Source organism: Stereum hirsutum (assembly GCF_000264905.1).
Source record: "Stereum hirsutum FP-91666 SS1 unplaced genomic scaffold STEHIscaffold_14, whole genome shotgun sequence".
In the NCBI taxonomy this organism is placed as follows: domain Eukaryota; kingdom Fungi; phylum Basidiomycota; class Agaricomycetes; order Russulales; family Stereaceae; genus Stereum; species Stereum hirsutum.
In genome coordinates this window covers 997,073-1,018,089 of record NW_006763144.1, presented here as the reverse complement: position 1 = coordinate 1,018,089, position 21,017 = coordinate 997,073, and the positions used below count along the sequence as shown (strand labels likewise).

General features: G+C 51.5%; 10 protein-coding genes across 10 annotated transcripts; 5 read left to right on the top strand and 5 right to left on the bottom strand.

Moving 5' to 3' along the window:
* The first annotated feature begins 53 nt into the window (after window positions 1–53).
* Window positions 54–1,303, top strand: STEHIDRAFT_84290 (uncharacterized protein). Its single transcript, XM_007308054.1, has 6 exons — window positions 54–230; window positions 313–324; window positions 409–447; window positions 523–608; window positions 686–1,088; window positions 1,165–1,303. Exons 1-6 carry the CDS (start codon window positions 63–65, stop codon window positions 1,192–1,194), a joined length of 738 nt encoding a protein of 245 aa, XP_007308116.1. The 5' UTR covers window positions 54–62; the 3' UTR covers window positions 1,195–1,303.
* A 220-nt stretch (window positions 1,304–1,523) lies between these two features.
* Window positions 1,524–3,081, top strand: STEHIDRAFT_124245 (Prefoldin subunit 4). Its single transcript, XM_007308053.1, has 6 exons — window positions 1,524–1,582; window positions 1,635–1,691; window positions 1,774–1,819; window positions 1,908–1,987; window positions 2,085–2,152; window positions 2,270–3,081. Exons 2-6 carry the CDS (start codon window positions 1,674–1,676, stop codon window positions 2,460–2,462), a joined length of 405 nt encoding a protein of 134 aa, XP_007308115.1. The 5' UTR covers window positions 1,524–1,582; window positions 1,635–1,673; the 3' UTR covers window positions 2,463–3,081.
* Window positions 3,082–3,107: 26 nt separating this feature from the next.
* On the top strand, window positions 3,108–3,956 carry STEHIDRAFT_171070 (uncharacterized protein). The gene is made up of 3 exons (XM_007308052.1): window positions 3,108–3,149; window positions 3,213–3,559; window positions 3,622–3,956. Exons 2-3 carry the CDS (start codon window positions 3,225–3,227, stop codon window positions 3,701–3,703), a joined length of 417 nt encoding a protein of 138 aa, XP_007308114.1. The 5' UTR covers window positions 3,108–3,149; window positions 3,213–3,224; the 3' UTR covers window positions 3,704–3,956.
* A 356-nt stretch (window positions 3,957–4,312) lies between these two features.
* Window positions 4,313–5,827, top strand: STEHIDRAFT_102404 (uncharacterized protein; the record flags this gene model as incomplete). The annotated part of the gene is made up of 3 exons (XM_007308051.1): window positions 4,313–4,577; window positions 4,642–5,350; window positions 5,433–5,827. The coding sequence occupies 3 exons, from the start codon at window positions 4,313–4,315 to the stop codon at window positions 5,572–5,574; spliced, it is 1,116 nt and encodes a 371-aa protein (XP_007308113.1). The 3' UTR covers window positions 5,575–5,827.
* A 152-nt stretch (window positions 5,828–5,979) lies between these two features.
* Window positions 5,980–6,666, bottom strand: STEHIDRAFT_160547 (uncharacterized protein; the record flags this gene model as incomplete). The annotated part of the gene is made up of 1 exon (XM_007308050.1): window positions 5,980–6,666. The coding sequence occupies one exon, from the start codon at window positions 6,664–6,666 to the stop codon at window positions 5,980–5,982; it is 687 nt and encodes a 228-aa protein (XP_007308112.1).
* Window positions 6,667–7,836: 1,170 nt separating this feature from the next.
* Window positions 7,837–9,103, bottom strand: STEHIDRAFT_63762 (ferrochelatase; the record flags this gene model as incomplete). The annotated part of the gene is made up of 4 exons (XM_007307719.1): window positions 7,837–8,040; window positions 8,121–8,489; window positions 8,555–9,019; window positions 9,077–9,103. 4 exons carry the CDS (start codon window positions 9,101–9,103, stop codon window positions 7,837–7,839), a joined length of 1,065 nt encoding a protein of 354 aa, XP_007307781.1.
* Window positions 9,104–10,105: 1,002 nt separating this feature from the next.
* Window positions 10,106–10,406, bottom strand: STEHIDRAFT_44761 (uncharacterized protein; the record flags this gene model as incomplete). Its single annotated transcript, XM_007307694.1, has 3 exons — window positions 10,106–10,162; window positions 10,230–10,251; window positions 10,312–10,406. Coding segments are annotated over 3 exons (174 nt in total), but the record flags the coding sequence as incomplete, so codon positions are not given.
* Window positions 10,407–10,637: 231 nt separating this feature from the next.
* STEHIDRAFT_149263 (uncharacterized protein) lies at window positions 10,638–16,649 on the top strand. The gene is made up of 10 exons (XM_007308049.1): window positions 10,638–10,780; window positions 10,843–10,956; window positions 11,019–11,161; window positions 11,211–12,282; window positions 12,341–12,406; window positions 12,465–12,548; window positions 12,605–12,637; window positions 12,694–12,744; window positions 12,805–14,321; window positions 14,373–16,649. The coding sequence occupies exons 1-10, from the start codon at window positions 10,681–10,683 to the stop codon at window positions 16,437–16,439; spliced, it is 5,247 nt and encodes a 1,748-aa protein (XP_007308111.1). The 5' UTR covers window positions 10,638–10,680; the 3' UTR covers window positions 16,440–16,649.
* Window positions 16,650–16,841: 192 nt separating this feature from the next.
* Window positions 16,842–18,978, bottom strand: STEHIDRAFT_63988 (amino acid transporter; the record flags this gene model as incomplete). The annotated part of the gene is made up of 8 exons (XM_007307741.1): window positions 16,842–17,072; window positions 17,129–17,195; window positions 17,254–17,339; window positions 17,410–17,984; window positions 18,067–18,344; window positions 18,480–18,548; window positions 18,601–18,659; window positions 18,718–18,978. 8 exons carry the CDS (start codon window positions 18,976–18,978, stop codon window positions 16,842–16,844), a joined length of 1,626 nt encoding a protein of 541 aa, XP_007307803.1.
* A 495-nt stretch (window positions 18,979–19,473) lies between these two features.
* On the bottom strand, window positions 19,474–20,795 carry STEHIDRAFT_133723 (uncharacterized protein; the record flags this gene model as incomplete). Its single annotated transcript, XM_007308048.1, has 8 exons — window positions 19,474–19,641; window positions 19,707–19,794; window positions 19,847–19,928; window positions 19,988–20,031; window positions 20,087–20,365; window positions 20,431–20,459; window positions 20,581–20,645; window positions 20,702–20,795. 8 exons carry the CDS (start codon window positions 20,793–20,795, stop codon window positions 19,474–19,476), a joined length of 849 nt encoding a protein of 282 aa, XP_007308110.1.
* Window positions 20,796–21,017: the final 222 nt, after the last annotated feature.

Genomic DNA, 21,017 nt, shown 5'->3' with positions numbered 1-21,017 from the left:
GTGACATCACACGCCAAATTCGCCGTCGCACAATTGGCGCAACATCCTTCGGGACCACCACCATGTCCACCAGTACAGACACGAACCCCACATCTACACCAAAGGAGGACGAACAACAGAAAGATCCGAAATGGAAAGGTCAGTCTCGGACGCTCAAAATTTGTCATTGGTGCGCGAAGAAGCAAGAGCCTGGGGTGAAGCCCTTTCAGGCTTGTGCGAAATGTAAGGAGGTGCGTTTCGACGGTTTGGAGTGAGGTGGTCCTTGATAGCTTTGACGAACTGATGAATGTATTGGGTTTTTGCACGTTAAAGGTCATTTATTGTGTAGGTATTGAGTCTTGGCATGGAGGTGTATACTCTCCCAATGCAGCTCGTTGACTTGAATGGGATGTTTGTTATACGCCACAGAGCAAGGAATGCCAGGTCGCCAGCTGGCCTCATCATAAGGTCTGTTTTCTGTTTTTATTTAATGCGCGTCGTGTCCCTAACTACTCTCCTCGATGCGTATGTATTTTTACACAGGGTCCCTGTAAAAGTGCTGTCGAATCGAAGAAACAGCTGGAGGGTAAACCTGAACTAGCTCAGCAAATCGCTGTCTTCAAGAAATGGTCTGTGTCATCTACATCCCACTTCGACGCATTGTTTTCATCTAGGTTTTTTTTATTGACTCACATGCATATTACAGGCATTCCACCAACGTCGACCTCCTCCGCCACGCCTTCATCTGCGCTCTCGACCTAGGCCACAACCCCACCGCAGCCACCACAAACCTCATCTTCATCGCCCTAACCCTCAAACCCGACCACGCAACACAACCCGCCCGCGCAAAATACACAGTCCACAACGGGTTCACGCTCACCGACGCCGAAGCACGCGACATGCTGGGCGCACAGGGGCCGCAGGGCCTACAGATGCTGGAGAACGCGAGGCAGAATTCGGAGTTTATGAGGAAGAAGGGCGGGTTGGGATTGGCGCGGTTGTTGTTGATGGAGAATGAGAAGAAGATGGTGGATTTTACGACGATTGTTTTGCCGAGTAAGGAGAATGCGAGGTTGGCGCAGGAAAAGGAGGATTGGGGGGAGGATTGGGTGAGTCTTTGGGATTATGCTTTTACGGCTGAGGAAGTGTCTTCGCGTGGACTGATTCCTTTGTTTCTACTCGCAGATTGAGCAACTCAGGCTAGCGCTTCCATAGTGTCTGACTGTACAAATACTGCAGTTCCTTTGGTTTGCTGCGACTGCCAACTAAGTAGGGCCCATCTATCACGGCACACCATGTATCTATTAGTTAAGACAACAGCCGCAGTGCCTTTTATTGTAACCAAGTCACGGTAGTCGTGCGTGTATCTATTGCATGAAGACATATCTCTTGATCATAAGAACTCCGGAGACTGGAATAAGTATATGGGCCACAACGTAAATTAACCCGTGACGCCACTCAGAATTGAGCGTGAGGAAATTGAAATCGCGTCTGATCATGACCGTGTTCTCCTTGCTCTGAACTTTCACCGTTGACGCGTACTTTTTACCTTCGTGCTCACACTGTGTCTCTAGTACAAGGAGACTAACCCCTCTTAGTTGTGGTTTGTTCGGTCTTTCTTGCATATCTGATTTGAACTCACTCCCGCCGACTAGTATTTCGCGCCTCTTTACGAACACGGTCATTGAACTATCATGAACAACATGCGTATGGTACGCTGAACGTCTTCGGATCTTATCTACGATATCTGCTGTCTATACCCGGCCCTTACGCCATGGTTTGTGTGTCATGCAGCTCGCGCAGGAGGAAGAAACGGATGATGATATCGATGTTACATGGGGTACGTCCTCCACCTGTTGTTCGAGAATAGATCTGCGTTGTATGTATACTTTGGATCGGTACATTTCAGCTAACCCATTGCATTCTAGAGGACCAGCAGCGTATAAACACATTCTCAAAGTTAAACGCGAGGGTTAGAGTGATCGAGGAGCGGAGGGATGAACTCAAGGTGTGCACCATGCCTGGAATTGTATACGACACAATGGCTGATTGAATCTCTCAAATGTGATGCTCTTCATCGATGACTATGGATACTCCGCGAATAGCAAGAGAAGGAGGCACTAGATGACTTGTCGATGGAGCTTGAGCTCGCAGATGAAGACCAACCTGTCCTGTACGTTCCTCCGCGTATTGCTTTTCACCGCGTCATGCCATCTACCTCCAGCACTTTCGATCCACTTTCGATCGCTTTTCACGGTTCTCATAGCCATCTTGTTTCTTCGTTTTCTAGATACAAAGTCGGCGAAACGTTTCTGCATATGCCACACTCTCGGGCCACAAAACGCCTCCTGCACGATCAGTCAGTTCTGGACAAGGAGTTATCGGGTCTGGAGGAGAAGAAGGAAGAGTGCGAGAAAGGGATGAAGGAGCTTAAGGTGTCGTTGTACGCTAAGTTCGGGAAGGCAATCAACCTTGATGAGTGATCTCGATTTTTCTCCTCTTTTGGCGGAATGGAGTGCGGTGCTGTGTGTTATTCTGGACTTCAAATGCGCGATGCCTGGTCGTGCTCTAGAGCTGTTAAATACAGCTCAGGACCGTTCATGACATTTGTACAAGCTCACGGTCTTGGCGCTAGACAAAATCGAATGTTCCACCACGCCCACTGAACATGTTGATCGCGTTTGGATCGACTCGAGGGTGCAATACACGAACACAGCATCTACGCATCCCCGGTACTCTAGTATCGTGAACATGTGAGCTTGCAGCTATGACGACAACGAGCTCTCTTTTACTCGCACCGCACCTGCCATCTATAACTGGCATATCAGTGAGCTGTAACATTCCCCTGCGCTCCACTGACCACCGAAGATCAGGTACGCTGTCCTTCCAAACACTTTCCTGGCTCGTCCCGCGCGAGACAGGCTGCGCGGTACATGTTTCCTGGATGGTTACCATTTGCGACGAGCGCGCAAAGAGTGGCTCCCAAGATTAGGCCCCACTGACGTCAATCAGTCAATCAACCCTTGCTCCTCCCCTCAGCCCTCCCCAGCGTATATAAAGAACACGCCTGGGAAGCGTACAACTTTCATCGCACTCTAGAAAGACCCACCTCCACACTCTCCTCGTACCGCCAGGAACCCAAACCTCCCTCTATTTCTTTACTCTAAAAGGTACGCCTGTCTCGACTCCCTGCCATACACTCGTGTGCTTACTGTTTCCCTGAATCGTCCCAGCAGTAAACTATCATGCCTCTTTTCGGAACCAAGCAAGAGGAGCCTGCTCCCGTCGAGCCTCAACACAAGTCCTCCATGTTCTCTCGCAGCAGCCGCGGCTCCAGCGACCTCGACCGGAGCAACACCACCCAGAGTAACGGTACGGGCAAGAGCAGCTTCTTTGCCCGCAGAAACCACAGCGAAGAGGAGGCCCTCGGCTCTGATCCCAGTATCAAGGGCGCAAGACAAAAAATCAAAGATGCGGAGGCGGCGGAGAGGCAGGCGGACGCAGCTTTGATTGCGGCGAAGAACGCGGTGAAGGCTGCGAGAGACCACGCGCAATTCCTCGAGAGGGAGGCGTTGGAGGAGTAAGTCATTCTTTTTACAATATTTTGTGTGATACGCAGCGCTGACTGTTCTTTGTGTGTAGGGCACGACGCGCGAAGGCGAAGCAGAAGGAGGCTGCTTCAGTGACGAAGAGCACTCGTGGCCTCGGTAGGCACGGTGGCTGAAGGCTTCATCTATCCCTCACGGCTGCACGACACGCTATGAATCTTCGCGGACTTTATTATACCTTCGTCAGATGTTCTCTTGTTGTACCCTATACTTCTTTTTGCTGTGAATCTTCTCATACCTTAGCGTTGATTTTGTTTTTAATGCCGACTTCGCATGTGGCGTCACTTCAAGTTTGTGCCTTCTCTCTGACTCTGTTTGTCGTCATCCCTCGAGCCGCTTCGAGCCAGTAACATGAATTAGTTATTTCCGAATATCAGTGTCTTCACTATTGCGAAGGTCCTGCTCTTTCAGCTTTCGGAAGGTCTCACTAGTTGCTCGACTGGATAATAAGGATGAGTTGGTGTCCAGCAGGCCTAAACACTCTTGAACTCAACCACAGCCATAACACTGATCCCTATGGGTTCTGTGCTACTCATGAGGCTGTAGTGAGCTCGGAAAAGTTGTGTCTTGAGGCAATGCCATTCCCGATCGGTGCTGTTTGTGCGCGAAAACATGAGATGTGCTCAAGATGGTTCGTGAGAAGAACATACCGCATCCAACACGCGTCGACTTGGTGGCTCGTCTCCCCGGTGAGCGTCTAGCAGCAACTCAATTCAACGCCAGCTATGCGCGGCCTCTACCTCTCGTTCTGTCTCGTTGCGGTCGCGAATGCCGCCCAGGTTTACATTTATCCCAGACCAAAGTCTCTTCCGAATGGTATTCCACCTGCACATGCCAGCTCTGTGATTGCCTACCACCTCCAGCTCGAAGAGTTTGAACCAGCGAAGGACACCCAAATCCTCACCAAATACTTCTCCCATCATGGAGGCTTTGTAGGTAGTGGGATAAAGAGCTCATTGCTGCTGAGGGTAGACGAGGACGATGCCCGAGGTGCGTTGTTTACCTGCAGTCGATAGAGACGAATTGCTAACGTCTCGAACTCAACTTTGTCTAGATGTCATTCCGCAAGACTTCAAACCCTCAATTAACATGATACCCTCGCCACCATCCAGTGCCTTCGCTTCCATGTTCCAAACCTCGCTTTCCCGAGCGCATGAAGTCTACTCTGAGACATTCACCCTCCCCTCGCCCGACTCTCCATCATACACCATTCCCCGCCTCCTCGACATCTTCTCCCTCTCCTCAGTCTCCACCGACAAATTCCTTACCGAAGCGTCCGCTCTCATTGACTTCCTCGAGACTCCCTTACCAGCCGACACGACTAAATTCGGCGCGTTCGAGATCGAGGGTTTGAGGGCTATCAAGGAAGAGTATGGAAAGGACAGCGAGCAATACACCCTGGCTGTTTCCACGTTGAAGGCAACCATGGAAAGCATCATGACCAAGGACGACCTCCACCTCGTCTTGCTCACTGCCCCTCCTCCTACGACCGAGGAGCCACCCGCCGGGATGCAGAGGAGGCAATCACAATCACCCGCCATGGCACCTAGCTTCAGGGCTGCTCAAGAGTCTATCTCAGGCTGCTTTACTACAGCGGATTCGTGCTCTAACGGGACGAGCGCTTGCTCCGGAAGGGGAGAGTGCGTTGGTGTGTTGAAGGCCGGAAGGACGTGTTATGTCTGTTCGTGTGTGAGGACACAGGACGACAAGGGCAGGACGGAGAACTGGGCCGGTCAGAGCTGTGAGAGGAAGGACGTCAGCGAGTGAGTCCCTCTTTCTCCCCGTTATGGCGATGTTCCCTGCATGTTACTCTGATCGTATGCTAACTTCGTCAACCTGATATAGATCTTTCGTGCTCCTGACCGGAACTGTCATCGCATTGCTCGTCATGGTTGGCGGGTCCATCGGTTTATTGTACGGAATCGGAAGCCAGGACCTGCCGAGCGTTTTGACCGGTGGTGTAGCCGGTGGTCATAAGAGGGAGTGAACAATCCATGGCGTCTCAGGATTCTTCGAGAGGTTGTTGAAGTATGCGCTCCAATGGCGGATGGCTTTGGGGCATGTAGGAGTGGACCAAGGACTGCTTACGATGGATTCATGTCCATTTTATATTCATGTTCCTCCTTAATCAACTTTTTGCATTCCCCTCATACTCCAAGCTGCGCTGACTGCAGTTGGGAGCGCTCGCGACGGATTATCTATAAGTACACAATTTTTACAGATATTACAAGCAAAATCAAAGATGAAGCACTGCGGCTGGGACTACTCTACAGAAACACAGGATGGCAAGTTATAGGTGCGAAGTTAATGCGGGTCAATTCTCCATTGAATATATGATGCAAAACAGCCTCATCCAACCGTCAAAACCCGCCGTATCGCTTGCTCCCTCTACCTACTGCAAGCTCTGGCTCTCTCTGAGCGTCGACTCCGCCCTCCCTTCTGTCCCAAAATCCTGAAGAAGCTGGACCATCCTCGACGAAGCCAGCTTATCCTCCTCCACGTATGTCGGCAACTCCGGATCTCCATCTTCCTCATCGAATGGAACTGTACGCCTCGACTGGCTCTCGCTCATCCCGCCATAACCACCATAACTGCCAGGATAATTGGCATATCCTGTGCTCATTCTCCTCCTTACGCTGTCGGGAGCATCGGGGTAGTAGGCTTCGAGTGCGATAACCGTGTCGTCGGAGAAACCGCGGTCGAGGGGGAGGCGGGGACGAGAGGCGGTATTAAATGTGGCTGATTGGCTCGTGCTGAGGCTTTGAAGTACGGAGAGGTCGACTGATACGCTGGTTTCTGCAATGTCGTTCGCAGCGTCTTGGGAAAATATATGTAGTACTGTTATAGATGAAGATGATCCGGGCTCCATTTGGGAGGGAGAATTGGGGATGGCATGACCTTCCGAAGGAGGTGTGTACCGAACCAAGTTACTTGTGGGTGAAATGGGAAGGATGCTGCAAGATGGACTCGGCGCGATTGCAGATGGCTGGAGCGGTCCTGCATCTGAGGGGTAGACTGGTGGCGGAAGATTCGGCGAGACAATGGATGGTCGGGAGGAAGTGAACATATCGCGGGCCATAGTTTGTCCGTATGTTGGGGGTGAACCACGCGAACCTGCAGACACTGTGTGGCGCCGGCGCTCGCTGCTGCGACTGTCGTCTGAGATATTACTAGGGCCCGCGATTGAGTTTTGTCGAGGGGAACAGGTTGTTGTAACGTTGGGCGACGTGACAGATGGAGACAGCGATGTGGGGAAGGGGAAGGGGTGTTGAGTAGAGATATGCTTAGGTGTAGAAGTGGTCTTTGAAGAGACAAATATCTGTCAGTTTACTTCTTCTAAGTTAAGAGACTTGGGAAAGCATACACATTGTGTTGCGATAGCATTTTCCGGCCCATAGTCTCCGAATATTACGCTTTGGACGGAATACATGATACCAGTCAATGTATCGAAATTCATCGAGGGTGTAAGTATCACACAGAGAGAAGGACGTGAGGGTTGATAAGTATGCAGACGAAGAGAAAGATAGAAGGTGGAAACAGTGAAACCTACAGATATGACGCAGGGCAGCTGTTATAGGGGGCGTTGCGGAAGACTTGCATGTCCCGAGACAAGCCTGTCAGAAATTAGTTTCGCAGGGCTGACTGTCAACGAGCATCCGAGAACTCCATCTTGACTAGAGCGTCAGGTTAATTTAAAGCAGTTGCCAGTCTAGCGGAGAGACCGGCAACAACCAACGGGAAACAACTTCAAACCAACCATCCGATGTAGCCGATGGTAGTACTCTCATCTCCTTGCTGGCAAGACCAGCGTGCGAGTCAACTTGACCAAACCGTTCAACGTCGGAGTTTCCTCATGTGGTCACCAACAAAGCAGTGGACATTAGCTGCGTATGATCAAAAAACAAGTCAGAACAGACACCCTGGCTTCGGATATTGGGGTAGTTCTGTTGCAACAGACTGGTGTGGAACGGATGAGCTAAAGATTGAAAATCATCCGCCACCTCAAGCGGCGTTTGATTCACGGGGTTTGCCGTAGAACGATCTTCAGAGTAGCGCCGTATCTGTGGCTCTGTCGAGAGAAGGTGAGGGGAGCAGTTGTTTTTCATAACGGTCTTCGACGGTACAAACAGACTCGACGTAAATAGTCCTGAACAAGATAAGTATAATGGAATAACAGATCATCTAACAGAAACAGGATAGCAGAGGGACGACCTATCCAGTCTACCCCTTCCCAGACGAAACACATAAATTACCTTCCTCCCTTGGCGAACCACGACTTTTGCTGCGCACACACTGAATTGGTGCAACCTGGACACCGCAGACTCAACTGGATGCTTGTCGGGCCCTTGCCCGCAGAGTAGTCTTTGAGATGTTTGGCGGCGATGTCTGCGAGCGCTCGGATGAACACGGGCGACTCGTTCAGTGACTCTGCACGGTGGACGTCCATACCAAGCTAGAAATGATAGAAGAAAATAAGTGGACTGCAATTGCGCGGATGGCCGACAATAGATAGAAAAGTACGAAGCAACTGACCTCCCTACCCTCCTTGGCGTACTCGAGATCAATTTCGTATAGCGTCTCGATATGATCACTAGTAAAGGCGATGGGCACAATGACCACCTGCTTCTTTCCCAACCTTGCCAGACCTTTCAGAGCGTCCCCGGTCTGCATTCCCATCCACGCCGACGGTCCAACCTGACTCTGCCATACCAGTCGATACGGATTCGAGTTACCCAAGCGGTCCATAACGGCGGAGACGGTGGCGGAGACTTCGAGGATGTATGGGTCCCCACGGTTCACGACGGACATGGGAAGGGAATGTGCTGAGAAGAGGAGAATGGTGTCCGACCGAGTGGCTTCGGGAAATTTCTGTAGTGCTGCTTCGATATTTTGAGCTACGGCCTGTGACAACAAGTTACAAGCCAGATGAGTTGGAATCGGAGGTAGTATGGCCAAAAGACACGGACCTCGATGAACCCAGGATGCGTTCCCCACCGGTCGATGACACTCCATTCGATCCCTTCCAGTAGACTCCCACTCGGTGCTCCCTTCCTGAATATCTCGTTCAAGCTACTTCCCGTCGTACTGCAACTGTACTGCGGATACTGCGTGAACGCGACTGCCCTCTTCACACCGTCCTCCTTCATCCTCTTCGCCGTCAACTCCGTCAGGGGGTTCGCGTATCGGAAGGCAGTATAGTTTTTGTGTGGTGCAGTTTCGGGATGTAGCTCGTCCAACAGTGCAGTCATTCCTTTGCCTTGGTATTCTGTGTAACGAAGAATGGGAGAGCCGCCGCCAATGGCAGTGTATTGTTCTTCGATGGAGGGCGTTCGACGTTTGGCGATGATAGGAGCTGCATACTTTTGGAAAGGAAGGGGTATGAGGTCGCCGTCCAAGAAAAGATTTTTGAGGAAGTCTCCAGTTTCTGTTACCTGTTAGAGGTTACTTCATGAGTGGCATGCAATCCAAGTAGGCCATGTGGCACTTACGGTGGATGGGCCACCCATGTTCAACATAACGATAGCTTCGGACGTGTGGACGAACGACCATGAACATTTCGAATATAATTTCCGCTCGAACACGACATACCTGTTGGGCTTCAAATATAGAACCGCATTAGTTACGCAAGTATATAACGCGACTAGGATGCATGTATACCTCTTACCACTCGCGGGGGCACTATGCAAAGTAGCATACGAGCGAGCCAGTGCTCTCGTTACTGCCGTCGACTTCCTGAGGGTGGACATGGTGGTGGTATGGAAGAAAGAGAGTATGGACGACTTTGGACGACTTTGCCAGCAGTCGCCGATGGGTACACCAGTGTTGATGGCGATCGCACGCGTCGCTCGGCTTTCTGGCCGCGCCAATCATGCCAATTTCATTGGGGTCGTTCCGTGAGCCTGTCAGCACATTTGACTCTCGCCACTGTGGCCCGCTATTTCTCTACGCACACGTCGTACACAGCACGTACCGGGCCTACGTATGGGTATGCAGACCCGATGGGAAGTACAATGGGTAATTGCACAGGTGCGTGAAACTACTGGCTATCTCAGAAAGACCCATTGTACATCCACCACTGTAGCCGCCTCATGATTTCACCTTTCCCAGTACACACTCCGAACTCGTGAACAGGTCCACCAGTATGAGCTTCCGACCAATGAGATGACAAGGTTCACCCTACAGAACTCATTGAATTTGTTACCAAGTCCAAGAGTGTGCGGGTATATCTTCGTTCCGCGCGCAAAGGATTCGGAGTCGTTCTAAGTATCAGCCGTCGTGTGTGGGAGGTGTGTTGAACTGGTGCGAGATAGTCTCGGACGTGGACGAACGGAATCGGGTAGGGCGTTTCACCAGAAAGGGCGACAGCTTCATCACTGGTTTGAGAGGCCGAGCTTTGAATGTTGTTGGCGCAGAAAGCTCCATTCCGAACGCAACCGTGCAAGAGAGCGTACCGCCAAAGTTCATTTCTGTAGTATGTCTCAAGATATCCTCTATTATGTTGCATACGACAATCAATGATGAGACTCCTCTCCATGTCCATGTCCATGACCATGCGCCTCCCATGGGTGTGCACCCTACATCATAGACGCATCCATAGTCAGAGTCAGAACTATAATACGGCCAAGGCATAGTGAAGCGCACCAATAGCTTTGCACCATCTTGTCTATCACCAAATGGAGTCCAGTTAGAAGAGCACAACAGTACGAATACGCGGTAAACGCACCTGGCGCGGTAGAAGATGAAGAACCACATCGTCGCTCCGAGGGTTTTGGCAAGGAAGTTGTATCTGAAACCCGGCAAGTGAGGTTTAAATTCAGGATCTAAAAGAAGGAGTTAACAGATATTTGAGCCAGAGAGAACTCAAACATACTGTATGTGCCGTGGCCCGCCATGGTTGTCGAAGCTGATGAAAGAGAACGCCTGCTCACCGTCGCCTACGAACCGGGAGCGCGTCGGAGGCGGGCCGACCGGACGGCGCCCACAAATTCTTCTTCCGTCCTCCGTCAATTAACAAGTTGACCACCTTAGCTTTTACTTACCACCACCTCTGTCTCGCCCAACACTTGGGTGTCCTGTGTTGTCGACCCTGGAGATGGACGACAGCTCCAGCAGCAAGTCGAAAAAGCGGGATATCGAGAGGCCTCGAATAACTTACCATACTCCAGACAGGACGTTTGATCGTCTGTTCAAAGGTGCGTGCTTTCTGCGTGTAATGCGTGTAACGTTTGATTGATGCTATACCATCACAACTTAGAGAAGTCTTTGGATGCTACGAAGGATGTCGTGAGGAAGAAGCTTGGTCTTGATGCTAAGGTGTCGATTGAACTTGTGCAACTTCGAGCGAACACAAAAATTGACTTAGAGGATGGTGCGTCTTCCTTCCTATAAAACCTTAATGTTTCTAATGATCCCCTCTCCATCACTTCTTAGACGATGACTTTGATGCCTTTCGTGCGCTCGCACATACTACATCTCACGTTGATGTCATGGTGAATATCGAAGGGCGGGATCCGGTCAATCTACCGTCTGCGGGGCCTACACCTTCAACAAATGCTACGGAGATCGGCGCACCGGTAAGTTCACAATAGTTAGACTTCTGTATCCTTCTCAATATAAGCATAGGCTCTCGAGCAGAGGAAGGACAGGAAACGCGAACGTCCATCCTCTCCCGAACCCTCTCCGATTGCATCAAACTCTAAACCCGTTTCCTCTTCTTCACGAACCAAAGAAGTTCTTGCCCAGGATCTCACCGTTTCAAAAGACATCGAGGTTGCTGAACCGAGAAAGAAAAAGCGCAAAGTTGCCTTCGATGAAGCGCCATCTCCCGAGGACACTCCTACGACAACTAACGACACTGATGCAGAATTGGCTATCTCGAAGGAGAAGAAAAAGAAGAGGAAGAATCCCAATAGAGACCTCTCTTCGACACCTCATGCGACCTCTGCAGAGTCGACTTCACCCCGTGCCGTTAGTCCGCCGCGAATAGCGAAGCAGACGGAGACCGCTGAACCTCAATCGTCTAATTCCCATAATCCATCTCCGTCTCAGTCCTCTAAAAAGTCCAAAAGGAAGAAGTCTAAAATGGAGCAGTCTAGCACCACCAATCCTACCTCATCTCTTCCTTCCGTGTCTGTCAACGCAATAGCACATTCGTCTACTCCTTTTATATCACGACCTTCGGAAGCTGAGATCTCCAAGAAGAGGAAACGTGCAGAGTCACCTGCCCCTTCGACTCCGAAACCTCTAAACGCCGAACTCTCTACTTCTACACCAGTCGCCGAGGTCGCGGGTAGAAGTCCGCGCAAAAAGAGGAGAAATAGGAAATTGAAGGAAGCCCTCAATTCTCCTATCACTGACGCCACCGCCACTCCTACTGACGCTGCTAAGCCTGCAAAGCCTAATGGCCGCTCAACCATTCCAGTCGATTCTCCCGTGGAAGCTGCTCTGAACCCTTCTAGCGCATCTGAAAAACCTCAGGGTATTCCCATACGGATTCCAGGCAGTGTGGCGCCACCTTCACATGCACCACCCAAAGATGTGACAGCCGTTGTGGCCACTCCTTCTCCCGCTCCAGAGACCGGCGACACATCCACGAAGGAAAAGAAGAAGAGGAAGAGGATTCCGGAGCACGAAAGGCTGAAGAAGGAAAGGAGAGATGCTAAGAAGGCAGCGAGTGCAGTTGTTGAGGCTCCAGGTAGGAACTGATATTCAACGTGCTGTCTTTTGCTTCGCTTACGTTTCTGCGTATCCAGACACTCCGTCCGTTCAACCATCTGGACAAGTTGAACCACCATCTGAGCCTGTCGAAGACTCGTCAAGTAAGAACATCAAAACAACTTGTGAATGATTCGCCTACTGACACTAACGCAAAACCAGGCAAAAAAGCGAAGGAACCACAAGACAAGTCTGGGACGGCTGATGGTGGGAGTGTTGTCTCTGTCATTCCGGCGGTACAATCAGGTAGCTTTCTCTCGTGTTATCCTTGAAATTCCCAGCACTGATCTTACCTTTAACAGCCTCCGCCCAACCGGCTGCTCCCCCATCCGTTCGTAAGTCGCAAAACAAATTCATCCGGCATCTACCTTTGTCTGAGACCTATCACTAGCATCAAACGAGCCTTCTCCAGCAGTTCAAACCACCAGCGATGCCACATCTTGTGAGTTTGTCCCACCTCTATGTTCATCACCTTTCAGTAGTCCCTAAATAATATCTCCAGCTACATCCAAACCGAAGCCACGCCGAAGCTCGTCCTCGAAAACGCGGCCTATGACGCGCGTCGACGACGAAGCGTTCGAAGCAGCCATGAACCGCGTCATACTGGCCAGCACGCAGGCGAAACCCCCTTCAGCCTCCCAACCTCATTCAGCTACCTCTCCACAACCAGCTACCCCAACGATCGCTTCGGCTGCTATGAAGTTAGCTTTGTCTCTGGCTCCCTCCCCAGCGAAGACGCCCATACCGAAGGACAAGCGTCGCAAGTCGAGGCTTAGCGTGTCTTGGGTGCCCGATGATTCTGAGGCGTCGCCAGAACCACCGAAGTCTACGAAAGATGCTACGAGCATTTCTACTGCTCCAGTCGCTAAAGAGTCGGAGGCTATTGAACAACCTGCACCGATAGTCCTGGCGCCAAACACACCTGACAAGAGCACAAAGCTACCTGTTGCTCACTCCGCCGAACCACCAACTTCTCCCTCCCCTGCAGTTCCACTCGTCACTGCCTCGCCTATTACACTTCCGTCCCCTGCTCCTCCCACGGTCGTCAACACTACAGCCACTCCCAACTCGAAACCATCCACATCCAAACGAACGAAAGTGAACGATCCTGTCTGCCCTGCCTGCCTCACCCGGCCAATCCATGTTCGGTCTCAATGCCCCGTCGTCACGGCCGGAGCTGATTCCATCGACTTCAGGATCATTGAACTCGAGTCTGACCTAGCGGATCCGGATCTAGTCAACGAGTTGAAAGAATTCAGAGTAAAGGCGAGGGGAGAAGAGGAGAAGGCAAAAGTACAGGAGGCCGCGAAACAGGGAAGGGGTAAAGGTGGTGATCAGGCAGGTGCGAATGAGGGCGTCAGTGCCAACGTTCCTGTGGTTTTGAAGTTGTTGGACGTGAATGAGACGGGATCTGTGATCAGTGGTGGTGGGTCTGTGTCTGGGGATGATACACCTAGGAGCCGGGTCTCGACGCCTTTGATTCCGGTTGGGGCAAAGTTGGATGAGGTCACGGTCGAGACCCAGGACGAGGGGAGTAGCAATGAAGATTCCGACGAGGAGAGTGATGATGCGCAGGAGGGTGGCAAGTCGGGATTGGATGTGGAGAAAGAGGATGAGAAGGAGGAAAGTAGCGATGAGGATGGTGTAAAGGAGAAGGAGCCTGAAGTTAACGTTGATGAGTTGGACCCATCGCAACTGGAAGAGCAACTTGCAGCTGTCATTCGTGGCCCTCAACCTTCTCGACCAAGAAGAAGCATTCTTGATAGTTTGGACAAGCTATTCGAACAAGAGGTTACCGATGTTGGGAGCGATTCGGAGGATGAAGAAGAAGAGGTGGTGCTGGAAGAGGAAGATGACGAGAAGGCGAACAGGGCTCGTCGCCGTCATTTGCCCCACAGTGGGAGGCAGGTCAGGTCTTCTTCGAGTGAGCCGGAGGCTGCGAATAACGAGGAGGACGAAGAAGAAGGGACACCACCTACCTTCATGGATGGACGTGAAAGGCAGCCATCGCACGGTCCCGTACGTACCTTCTCGTTTATCTGATCCATAGGTCTGACTGCTCTTCTTCAGTCTGTGGCCTTGCACAGTAGACAAGTTACCGAAGAAGCTGCTGCTGTGCAACCAGAGGTTCCAGAGTATTTCAACGCATCGGACAACGATGTGATACCGGGCAAGGCTCCTTCAATCGACACACCTGTGCCCGAAAGTAGTTCATTGCTCTCGCACCCCTTCCTTGAGCCTGAGACAACGCCAGCATCGCCTAGCACTCCCGAGCCAGACCATGACGCTCCTGCCTCGGTCTCGTCTCTTCCCGAGATGGAGGTTCCAGAGCCGCGGAAAACCTCTCCAGAAGCTTCGCAAGCCGACCCTCCTCCCGCCCCTGTCCTTGGGGAAGCTCTCCCAGTGGTTGAGCCAGAACACGAAGACGTTGGTCTCCCTGAGACAGGCCTTGGCCCGCAACCAGAAATGACCGCGAAGGAAGCAGAGCAGGCAAGGGGCCAGGACAATATCAATTCACCGATAGGTATGGCGTCTCCAACATCCGAGGCCACAGCCATCAATCCAGAGGACGGCAAGTCGACTTCACCCCCCATTCACGAGGAAGAGCGTCTTGATCCTGTCGAAGACCACGAGTGCGATGAACTCCAAGAACTATCCACGTCGCCCATATCAGAGCACTCACCATTACGGCCTATCATTCAAATCCCGAAGCAAGCTCGGGACGAGGAGCAGGAGTCCATCGACCCTGAGGATGAAATGGACGCCAAGGAGAACGGTCCAGAGGAGGAGGATCCTATTGAGGAGGAGGAAGGCCTATCTCTATGGAGTGTAAGGGCTCCACCCAGTACCAGCGCTCCAAGAGCGGGTGTGGCAATGCGCATGAAGGATCGCAGAGGGTTGAGGTTGGAAGACAGTCTCCCTGTGCTTGCCTCGCAAGCTTCTCAGAGTTCCGAACCCGTGGAACCCAGCTCCCAAGGGCCCACTCGTAGATCTGGACGTCTGGCGCAGAGACCCGCGTCCTCGCAGGGGCGCACCACAGCGACTACTTCTGCCACCCCCGAAGTGGACGCAGAAACAGAGCGCAACACGACGCCGGTGGTGACTCGGGCTACATCCAAGCGACGAGGTCGCCTCACTGAGGAGGAGAAAGCTCGTCGTGCGGCGGAGAAGGAAAGGGCCAAGGAGGAGAAGGAGCGAATCAGGCAGGAGAAGCTTGCGGCGAAGGAAGTCGAGAAGATGGAGAAGGAGCGGGTCAAACAGGAAAGGGAAGCTGAAAAAGTAAAAACTGTGGAGAAAGGTCGTGTTGGCGCAAAGGGTCCCAAGCAGTCGGACGGCAGTGCTATTCCATCCGCATCTGTGAAATCGGCCGCCACTGAGCATTCCTCTCTAAACGATGTCGAAGATGCCTCCCGATCGGCCACCGGCCATTCTACAATCTCGCACGCCCAAGATAAAGAGCAAGGCGACGACCCTTTGCAGGCTTCCTCAGCACAGTGGGCTGCGATACCTCAATCATCTCCATCGCAACCCTCGGAGTCATCTCTGGTCGACCAACTTAGACCCAGCAGCCCTGAAGATACTTCGGCCCCAGAAGTCCCTGCTTCGCCCTCAAAGGATCTACTCCCGCCATCATCACCGGAGGCCCCATTAGTATCTCAAGTAGCCGCTCTGGACGAATCTCAACAGAACCTGATTGCTAGGCATCCTCTCTTCCTCCCTGGTAGCAGTCAGTTCCCCAACGCAAGTCAATATGCGAGCCAGCAAAAGGAAGACTCTGAGAGCTCAGCGTCCGATGGTGAAGAGGATCAGGTTTCTCCTAAGAACCCTAGACCTTCACTTCGCGCGCGGGTCCCTCCCGCTCCTGCCTTCAGACGCCTCTCACAGCTCGCCAACAGCGAAGTCAGTCTCCTCTCTCCGACTCCACCGACACCTATTGTCCACTCGGTGGTCTCCACTCGCTCTAGGGTCCCGCCGAAATTGAGGAAACTACCTTCAGACACCGAGGACGAGAGCAGCTCCGAAGCATCGGATTCAGATGACAGCTCTACGAAGAAATCGTATATTCCCAAATCACGGAGGGCGGGTGCACCAAAGACGAGGTCCCAGAAGGGTGGTTTGTTCCAGTCTTTTCGGTGATGCTTGGTTTACTCTTTCTTCTGTTATTCGTCGTCTACTATATGACATATGTGATCGCCGCATGTCTCTATCCACAATACAACTCTCCCTGCATATATCGCTCAAAATTATGACCTCTGAACCAACGGCGACGACTCCACTCCCCGAACCCATGGACAATTACCCTTGCATGCATCGCTCCTATCGTACTACATTCATCTTGCACCCGCGCCGTCTTAATATACATTTTGTTGGACCCGAGAAATGCGAGCTGCTCGCCACACGCCGCACACGCGACAAATACCCCAGTGTTTCAGGCGAACACTTCAACACTGTCGGGAAGGTAGATCCAGAATGATATATTCATCACGCTACGTAGCGTATCATCACCACCCAGTCATAACAGGAAAAAAATGTGCTTCCCTAGCTCTTCCGATCAACAGGTACTTCTACCTTCTCATCCTCGACAACCACCTCTTCCCCTTGGTCTATTTCTGAGACTGGCCCCTTGAAGTGGAATCGTCCCCAAAAGAGCCAACTCAACCCAACGAGTATAAATACAGCACCAATGGCCGCGATACTATAGTTCATATCATCCGCAGTGACTGGCTGGGCGGTCGGTAAGATGAAGAGAACACAGATGAATACGGTGAACTATGATATCGCAACACGGTCAGTACGGTCAAGACGAATTCCAGGGCCACACTCACAAGGAGGCTGGCGAAATTAATGATCCACGACCAGCGGCCTAGGGTGAACGGACCACGCTCTTTCAAACTGGTCGGGAGGGGCGTCAGCTGCTTTGCGAATGACGAGTGACAGTTTTGTAACTTACGAGTTGGGCCAGAAAACACGGATGATAATGGGTGCCAAGTAGCTCAGCATGACTGCGATAGCAGCAGACGACAGTATCGCATTGAACTGGAGGCAATCGGCATGTTAAGATGTGGTGCCAATTTGTGCATGCGAACAGATGAAGGGAGATGCTTACGGCAATGGTTGAGCCAATGTAAGCGCACGAGATGATACAGCCAACCAGGACTGACAACCAAATCCCCCAATACGGAGCCTGCCACCGGTTAAGCGTCTCAAACTTGACCCTCGCAGGACCTCCCACAGCGCCATCTCTTGCCAATGCAAATATCAACCTCGAACTCGCCGTAAACGCAGTCACTGCGGCCATGAACTGTGCGCAGCAAACAACAGTCAGACACATCAGTGTGAGCTTTGGGCCAACAGCGTCATAGTATAGTTGAGTGATGGGGAGGGCATATGAAGTCGCTTGGACGGAGGGGATAGACTGGACGGAGAAGAGAAGGGCAAGCATATAGGCGAGTCCGACGATGTACGAGCCGACGATACTGAAAACGATGGCGAGAGGGGCGAGGAGTTCAGCGCGCTTTGCTTCTTCTGCGACTTGTGCAGCAGTTTCACAACCCTCTAGAGAATATACCGCCTGAAGGAAGCCCAAGAGGACGACAAAACCTTTGTTCCCCCATCCTGTGAAGCTTCGAAGACAATCTGTCAGTAAAGTGCGCAATATATTCAGAAGTCGTGTATGTACTTCTCGAAGTCTGTGAAGACAAAGTCTGCAGTATTCTAGACATCGTTTGAGCACTTTTATACATCATGGGTAGAAAATTCGAACGAACCTTGACGGGAGCCTTGACCAGAAGGGTAATGACCAGCACAAAGGTACCACCAAGCGTCCACCAGACATTGAACGTGCTCATGCCGCCGATTGCCTTGGTTCCCACAGTGTTGATGATGCCCGACGCGATGTTTACTCCAAACGCAATCACAGCAATCTCCACTCGAGTGAGGATGCGACTCTGGCCGACTTCTGCGAGAGATGCAAGATACAAAGCCACACTGCACGGTTCACCGGGGTCGTGATAAGCTACAGCATTGAATCCGAGCAGAGAACTCTCGAGTGATTATCGTACCTTAGATTGCCTGAGGTGCCGGTAAAAATCATTGCTATCGTATATACGTACCCAGTGTAGTCTGTAGACAAGCTCCTCAGTTGTGATCTCGTCATTCGTGATATCGACAGAATACTCACAGCCAAGTACTGGTGCGTCTGGCTTCAGCTTGCACACCCAGAAGTATAATCCTCCCGTAGTAGGGCTGCCAAGACAATGGTCAGCTCTACGATCAAAGTGGCGACTCCGGGGCTTACTATGCACTGCAAATCTCCGCCAGACATAGGGCAATCAAAAGCATGAAGAAACTGCAAATCTTTCGAGAGGCGTAACTAGTTAGTACGGACACGATTGTTCGAATAAGGCAAACATACATTCCATCCCCAAAACAAGCCGAGGGGCCCTCCACTGAATAGTCCTGTCTGAAACGCACTGCTCATCCCTGTTAAAATTCCGATGGCACAAAACGAAATTCCCAACACTCCGAAGAGCGACATCTCGCGCCGGAAAGCAGTTTGATATCCGAGCTCATGAAGACGATTGTCTGAAATGATGACTTCCGGGGGTGCGTCGACGGTCGTCGTAGGAGGATTATTATGAGACTCGAAATCAGGTTTACTCGCCAGAGTAGTCATGATGGGCCGCAAGATTCTAAGTCAGTCTCATGATCAGTCCGACTGAGATTCCATGTCCACGGCATAGACAGGTTCACTCACCAGACAAAGCCCAGCGCAAAGACCCTGCGATAGTCACAGGAGCAAGTACAACCGCGACAGGATCTCCACTGCTCGCCGTGCTTTCGGTATATATACATATCCGTGGGGCAAACAAATGGAGAGAAGATAAGTGCCCAACAGGGAAAACAGGTACAAGAAGTCGAAGCAATTGCGCGCCGGCGAATGCCCACGATAACAGAAGCGCGTGGTGACTCTTCGGAGAACGCGCGCTAAAATTTGTGGACCGTTAGTAGATATTCAAGAGAGGAGCAATCACATGCGATAAGGTAAGGGAAGGAATGTTGAGGTACAATGCATAAATATAATGGACGTGCGGGGGCTGAATGAGAACCGACGAAGCGAACGCGAGAGAATGTGTGGTAAAGCCAAAAATCAACATGCGACAATAAACATCTAGCAGTGTGTCCGGGGACTGAATGGAAACTTCAAGGCTCCGGACGAGTTGTAGATACCATAATCAGGTTCCATGTTATCGTCGTAGATATGTGCAAACCACCCCACCCCACTCCCCGACACGGTCTTCAGGTATTTGCATTTATCGTCTAAGAGTTGGTAGTATGCCTGTATGATGAGAATAACGTCAATTCAACCTAAACGTAGAGATATACGTTGGGAGGTATATATGCCTGCTCGTTGGGTATGTCGGCGACGGCGTTTGGACTGCTGGGCTGCTGGCTTGTCAGGGCAATCTCAGAAAGCCATCCATTCTGAATGCTCAGAGATAGATTAGATTCCGTCCATAAATGTATTATATGCAATGACTAACCTCGTCAAATACATCTTCTTGCCATTGCCATGCTCGATAAACCATTCCAGGTCACCGTAGACTATAGGCCACGACTCGTTCGCTGAATATGTTAGTATATTAGCGATGACGCCCGATTCTAGATATTCGTTCAGAACATACCCGTCGATGCATTTGAATTGAAAAGCGGAAGCATATGTATGTTTCTTTGCGTGCAAGAAGTCAGACATACAGGAATGAATAATACAGAGAAGGACTCACATCGAGTCTATGACATCCAGCACATTCTGAGTGCCACCCCTCTCCTGGTATCCATATGCCAATTCGGACACCGTGACCGGTATGCTGAGGTCAGAGAGGTTGGCCTTCGCCGCCAAGATCTGGGCCGTGAGGTTGTCAGGGCTCAAAGCATCGTCGTACAGAGGCTCAGAACCAAATTGCACGACGCGAGTAACGTATTTGGCCTTAGGTATAGTGTGCAAGGTCGTGAAGAGGGTGTCGCACCGACTGATCAATTCATCTGTCCCGTCAAATCCGAACCTACGCAAACAGACACAACGCGGATGAGCCTATGGTATTATTGAAAATGTACGGAGTCCATGGACCAGATCAAGGCGTGGACGCCGAGAGTGTTCTCTCAGGCAGCTGTGACAATATCGTCGCTGCAAAGGAGCTTGTCAGCAACGGAATCTTTGGCGGGGCAGACTTCACAAGCCCTAGAAGCCGTCATTATCACAAAATCCGTAGAGCCGGACGTAACGAGAGTTGAAGGTGTTGCGGATGTCGCTGAAGTTTGCCCTCAGTCGATCCAAGGTCTGGCCTGCATGGGACAGGTAGCATAAGTCAAAGAAAGGTTGGATGGGCACGACTGCTCACATGCGGTAACCTCGTAACTGAAGCCTCCAAAGGCGTACTCGTCTGCTGCGTCGCACCACCAACCATCGAGACTGTCCGGGACATCTTGAGGCATCTCAAAGTCCAGGGCAAGAAAACATGGTGAGGACCGTGATCCAACGGAAGCTGCTACGTTCAGTTCGCCTGCGAGAGTGTTGACGGGAGTGGGAGGGGATGGTATTGCCGCGACTAGAGCACCGAGAGACAACAGAAGGAGGGGCGCCATCGCTGGAGCAGCCTCGCAGGAACTTGAGAAGGTGGAGGAGCACGAAAAACTGAGCTATGTGACCTGTCCCCC